Raw genomic sequence first — 6,372 nt, 5'->3', positions numbered from 1 at the left:
GGCTTTGGCATAGTCAAGAAAGCAGAAATAGATGTTTTTCTGGAACTCTCTTGCTTTTTCCATGGTCCAGCGGATGTTGGCAATTTGATCTCTGGTTCCTCTGCCTTTTCTAAAACCAGCTTGAACATCAGGAAGTTCACGGTTCACATGTTGCTGAGGCCTGGAGGGAGAAGGTCTTAAGGGTGCTGAATGGCAGAAAGAGATAATGGAAGCACAGGAAAGTGACAGGCACGACGTAAGACTGCGCCAACGTTTCTAAGTTTCAAATGCTGTTGAAATAACACCTGCCTCCCAACTCTGTTTGTACTGGGGCAAAATGAGTGTCAAAAAGACCCCATGGGATTGGGTGTCTCTACAAAGACCTGGTAACACTGAGCGGCATTCTCCCCCTCAGACCCACGGCCCTCACATCCGGCATCCCCAGACCACTTAGCCTCCTCCCTCTGGACTTTGGCTCTGTTAAATTTCTATACTGCTTTTGTTTTTTTTCTTTTCAATTTCACCAATTTCTGCTCTTATTTCTTTTCTTCCATGTATTTTCTTTTCTAAATCCTTTTAAATTTATTTTTTAATTGAAAGATAATTGCTTTACAGAATTTTGTTGTTTTCTGCCAAACCTCAACGTGAATCAGCCACAGGTATACATATATCCCCTCCCTTTTGAACCTCCCTCCCATCTCCCACCCCATCCCACCCTTCTAGGTTGATACAGAGCCCCTCTTTGAGTTTCCTGAGTCATACAGCAAATTCCCGTTGGCTATCTTACACATGGTAATCAAGTTTCCGTATTACTTCTTTCCATGCATCTCACCCTCTCCTCCCCTCTCCCCAAGCCCATAAGTCTATTCTCTACGTCTGTTTCTCCACTGATGCCCTGTAAATAAATTCTTCAGTCCCATTTTTCTAGATCCCGTATGTATGTGTTTGAATACAATATTTATCTCTCTCTCTCTGACTTACTTCACTCTGTAAAATAGGCTCTAGGTTCATCCACCTCATCAGCACGGACTCAAATGCATCCCTTTTCATGGCCGAGTAATACTCCACCGTGCGTATGTACCACAACTTCCTTACCCATTCCTCTGTCGATGGGCATCTAGGTTGCTGCCATGTTCCAGCTATTGTAAACAGTGCTGCAATGAACAACGGGATACAAGTCTCTTTTCAATTCTGGTTTCCTCAGGGTACATGCCTAGGAGTGGCCCTGCTGGGTCATATGGGGATGTTATTCCTAGTTTTTAAAGGAATCTCCATACCGTCTTCCATAGTGGCTGTCCATTTACATTCCCACCAACAGTGCAAGTGCGTTCCCTTTCCTCCACACCCTCTCCTGCATTTACTGTTTGTAGACTTCTTGATGAAGGTCACTCTGACTGGTGTGAGGTGATATCTCATTGTAGTTTTGATTTGCATTTCTCTAATGAGTGATATTGAGCATCTTTTCATGTGTTTATCAGCCATTTGTTTATCTTCTTTGGTGTTTATCTTTGGAGAAAACGTCTATTCAGACCCATTAAAAATTCTTTGTTGTTGTTATGAATTCTTCATATACTCTGAGTACAAGTCCCTTATCAGATACAGGAGCTGAAATTTTTTTTCCTCTTCAATCCCACGGGTTGTCTTTTTCACTTTCTTAATGTATCAAAGCACCAAAGTTTTAAAACTTGTTCTGTTGCTTACGCTTTTGGTATTGTATCTAAAGAACCACTACCTCACCCAAGGTCATAGAGATTTATTCCAATGCCTTCTTCCAAAGAGTGTAATTGTTTTAGCTCCTATATTCAGATCTCTGATCTATCCAAGTTAACTTCTGTGTACGGTGTGAGGTGGAGTTAATAATGTTTTTGATGAACTGGTCATCAGGACAGTGAACCAATTCACACTTCTCAAAAGCTGTAAATAAAGGGGAAAGAAGCGAGCATTTATCCAGTTTTTCCTTTACAATCAACATCACTAGTTAACCAAATAGTGGCAAAGGAGAAGTTTCTCTTTAAAGAATTCCAGCTCCAGAATGAAAGAACTGGGCTACGATCACTCTGCATTCTCTAATGAACAGATAGATCTAGGCCACTGCAGCTATAAAGGGCTGCTGACATCACAGAGGGAGAGATGACTGGATGTTACACGCTCCCAAATGAAGAATACGCTACGCACACCAGCCGCTGGTGTGAAAGGACTGAACCTGAACGTCATCATGCAGCCACATCCAACTCCTGACTTCCAAGACGTACAGAGGGGAAAGGAGAACGCTACAGGACTCCACAGAGGTGCCATCGACAAACTCTGGGAAGCTCTGCAAGACAACGACCTGGTTTCTTCAACAGACACAAGGGAAAAAAAAGAGATGCCAAGAAGCTACAGACGAAAAGAGCAGCTGCAGCAAAGTGGAGGCTCCTGTCTGAATCTTCCTTCCACCAGCAAACCCTCTACCCACCCCAGTACGTCTGTCCCCACCCCCATCAAGGTCCTTGTCTCCCGGTACCCATGAGCCCAGCAGAAGCACAGGCCCTATGTGGGGGTCCCTGCAGCAGCTTCTCAGGTCAGGGCAGTTCTGTCACACCTGGCCCCACACCCAAGGTTCATTTTCAGGGTCATTTATTACTTCACACACATGGGGCCTGAGCTTCCTGCAACCTCACTACACAGAACTTCATGTTCTCTCTACCCCAACACCTGAACAGTTTTCCGAGTTAAACTGCCATTCTATAAACCTCAAAGTTTATCATTTCCAGTCAACAAACACCTGAAGGGCTGAAAGATGCCTGCACCCCACCCTGGCCGAGAAGCCCCTGGCTAGCTAAGACACCCAGGCTCTCCTCTACCCCAGGTAGGCTGTCAGCAACTGTCACGGCACATAATCCAGCTAGGAAACACCAGCGAGGGGCAGTGGTTAGGAGGGTCTGCAATGACGAACGTGCACTGGACCAGCGGGAAAAGCCAGCCCCCACTCACCCTGTGACCTTACAGAACGTGTGATCGGCGTGCTGGGGCCACCACCCCTGGCATTTGCACACAGGAGACAGGCAGACAGTGGGCATCGTGAATGTGTTTCCCCCCGCCCTGGAGAACCCACAGTGCCAAAAGGAAGAACTGGGAGCTGATCGCACTGAGCCCACACCCCTGCATGGGAAATGAGAACAAACGAGACACCCCAGAAACTTCCAGGAAGATGACTAGGGAGGGTGAGCCACGGCAGGCATCCGAGGCCCTGCGACAAGGTACAGAAAGCGCCTGGGGACCCAGCACCACTCAAGGCCAGGAGGACCAACCATGGATGCTGGGGAAGCCTCCTCCTGGCCCCCACTAAACCAGGCACTCACCGACCAGGCCCTCTGCTAAAGCTGCCCGGAGGCAGGGGCTTCCCTGAGGAACACTCAAGCATCTTCTTTACAACAACAAAGGAACTACAAACAACTGTCACTGAGGATGAGCACAAGGCACCGCACTCCACCGGTTTCTAAGAGGGTTTGGTCTGAAGCACGGAGCGGGGTCTGCAGGAAACGAAACACACACCTTGTTTACTCTCTGGGGATAATACTTTCGCTGTTCCAAAATCTGTGATCTGGATGTGCATGTCTTCATTTAACAAAATATTTTCTGGTTTCAGGTCCCTGTGAAAGCAGATTTTCACACTTGAGATGAAATATTTGAAACAGTAACGTTACATACTCCAAATTTAGCTAAAAACAAAATGAACTGGTTAATACCTATAATCTGTATAGATGAACAACCAAGAACACAAGTCTAAAGTTAGCACTGAACAGTATCAACTGATCCAGTGAGGACATTTGAATCAATCATTTCATAACTGCATCTATCATTTTAATAAGCTTTTAACTGAAGTATAATCTCTCATGTTTATAAAGAGCCTTTAAACCTTCTGTGGTATCATTACACAATAAATGTGAATCAAACCATCACAACGCATACCTTAAACTTAGGGATGTCAACTACTTCTCAATAAAACAGGGAGGGGAAAGATGATTAAATGATAAATTTTTATGTTATGTGTATTCTACTACCACTACCACCAAAAAAAAAATTTATAAGGGAAAAAAAAAGCTCAAATGAATACTTTCAATTTGACTACTGGAAAATGAGACCAGAAGTACGTACATACACAATCTGACAAAATAAAAGCGGCAGCCAAGATGGCGAAGAGAATCATTAGCCTGGCGAAAAAGACACCTGACCGGTTTCACCTGGTACTTCAGGCCCACGGTCTCTCGGTGCCAGGTTCTCAGTTCTCACAGGGAGGCAGCCCACCCTCCAGGAAGGAGACCAGAGCTGAGCCCAGGTCTGGGGAGCAGCCGGCAGCCCCCAGCTTGGTACCTGTGGACGATGCCCTTGCCGTGCAAGTACTCCAGGGCGGACACCATCTCGGCCGTGTAAAAGCGGGTGCACGTCTCATCGAATGAACCGATTTTCCGAATGTATTTAAGTAGTTCTCCATTTTTGGCATAACTAAGGCCAAAATCTAAACATCGCATGGTTAAGGAAGACAGCAAAAGTCATTCTTTTAAACTAATCTTAGCAGCCCAGTAGCAATTTTTTTTAAATTAATGAAAATTGAAGGTACCTGTGGCCAGAGACAGCTGCCCCGCCCCCAGCCAGGCCCCCCACAGACCTGCGGAGCTGGGTCTGGAGGGATCCCCTGGCCTGGCTCCAGGACAGGCCCCCAGGGGTTCTCACCAACAGCACAGAAACACAGGCCTCTTAGCCAACTGCCCCTTCTGGACGCCTGTCCTCAGAAGATCCCCGTGGGCTCCGTGAAGGGAGCCGCTGGAGATGCGGGCAGCGCTTCCACCCTCACAGCCTGCGCCAGCCTCGCACCTCAGGCTGTGCGGCGCCAAGTCACGGAAAGGCTCCTCAAAAGAAGGCTCCCGGCACACGTGAAGTGAGCAGTTCCGGGGGAGAAACCCTGTCTGGCTCACTCTGACTCTCTCTGTGGTCCCCTCTCCCCTCAGACACCGCAGTGTGCTGTTTTGCTCCTCTTCTCCCTTTCTCAAAGCGGACTAAAGGCTGATGCGAGCGACGGATCCCACAGAACTGCTTCCTCCCCATGGAGTACGGCACCTCTTAATGGAAGCTACAGGCCACCAGGGACGGTGGCCCAAGGCCTTGCCCACCCTGAGCAATGGCGCCGGGGGTGGCCTGTGGTCAAGATGTTCCATCTGGTTTCTGTTCCCCAAGGCCCTGCATCGCCCACGGAGGAAGGTGCCTGACACTGCGACGCAGGGAGGACAAGGCCAAGAGGGAAGAAACCAGCAACCGAAGCTGCTCGAAACTTTCTGACTGAGCCCCCTCCGTGGCTACCCAAGCCCTTCCAACTAGAACAACATGTAACAGGCAGCTGAAGCGGAAAACCAACCTTACTTCCAGGGAAAGCAAAGGGCCTCAGCCAGGGCCCCTCCCTCCCTGCCTTGCTCCGACCCCTCCTCAGGGAAGGCCGGCACCCATGGCCAGCCTCGCCAACGGCCTGCAGACTCCAGCCCAGCCAACTCTGAGCAGAGGTCCCACCAGCCCTGGACTGGCCACGGTGCCTCTCCAGCGCAGGAGCGCGGTCTCCCAGAGAACAACAGCCCCCGTGAGAGGCTTGGCCACGGTGCCTCTTCTGGCTTCACAGGTTTTGCCCCTTATCTGCCCACTCCCCGAGTTTCTGTCTCCTGTGTGAGGGACACTCTGAGTTCTCTGCCCAGCCAGGGAGCTAGTGACCGACGATTCTGAACACGACAGATGCTGAGGATCACGGCTTCAAGCCCGTGTTCTCTCTGCCCACACACGTTCCTCATTCCCCAGGAATACTCTCAGACCTCATGGCTCCGCTCCTCCTCCCCAGCACAGCGAAGGCCTCAGGGCAGGAGACGAGGCTGCTCTCTCAGCAGGAACAGGTGAATTCCTGGGATGAGGAGCACAGGCCGTGGCAGAGCTGGAGAGCCTGCTGAGCCCAATGCCTGCACTCTGCAAGCAAACCCAGCCCAGAGAGGTTAAGCAACTGGCTCAAGGTCACCCAGCCTGGAGCGCAGCTTCCTGAGGGCCAGTGCGCCATTCCTGTCCCCAGGCTGCAAGAGGACACCAAGGGCGGGCAGGGGGCAGCGGAGGAAGAACGCAGGCTGGCCCGGCAGCAGCCCTGAAGCCCCTCCAGCTGCACCCCTGCTGGAGGAAAGGCACCCTGGCCGTCTGGCTCCAGTGCCCAGCCCCGCCCCGCACCCAGGGAGGGAGGGTGGGCGGGCTGCTCTGAGTTCAGCCTCTCTTGGGAACAGGGACTAAGTTGGTCAAGCTGAACCTCCAGAGGGCAAAAAGGCTGCCAGAGCCCAGGAGTCCCCTCGCAGACCAACCTGCCTGCTCTCAGGCTGTGGCAGGGGGATCTCC

General features: G+C 50.4%; 1 protein-coding gene across 3 annotated transcripts in view; it reads right to left on the bottom strand.

Annotated features, from left to right (window-relative positions):
• The window catches only part of PDPK1 (3-phosphoinositide dependent protein kinase 1), a 60,786-nt gene that overhangs the window by 22,619 nt on the left and 31,795 nt on the right, over positions 1 to 6,372 (bottom strand). For all 3 annotated transcript variants that reach the window (XM_010840325.1, XM_010840326.1, XM_010840327.1), the window contains 2 exons: positions 4,333 to 4,477; positions 3,514 to 3,611 (listed from right to left, as the gene is read on the bottom strand). In XM_010840325.1, the coding sequence (XP_010838627.1) occupies positions 3,514 to 3,611; positions 4,333 to 4,477 (243 nt within the window). The remainder of the gene's footprint in view (positions 1 to 3,513; positions 3,612 to 4,332; positions 4,478 to 6,372) is intronic.

The sequence above is a fragment of the Bison bison genome, unplaced genomic scaffold, assembly GCF_000754665.1.
Source record: "Bison bison bison isolate TAMUID 2011002044 unplaced genomic scaffold, Bison_UMD1.0 scf7180017864144, whole genome shotgun sequence".
NCBI lineage: Eukaryota > Metazoa > Chordata > Mammalia > Artiodactyla > Bovidae > Bison > Bison bison.
Note: the sequence above shows the minus strand (reverse complement) of the source record. Positions and strands in the feature narration are given on the sequence as shown.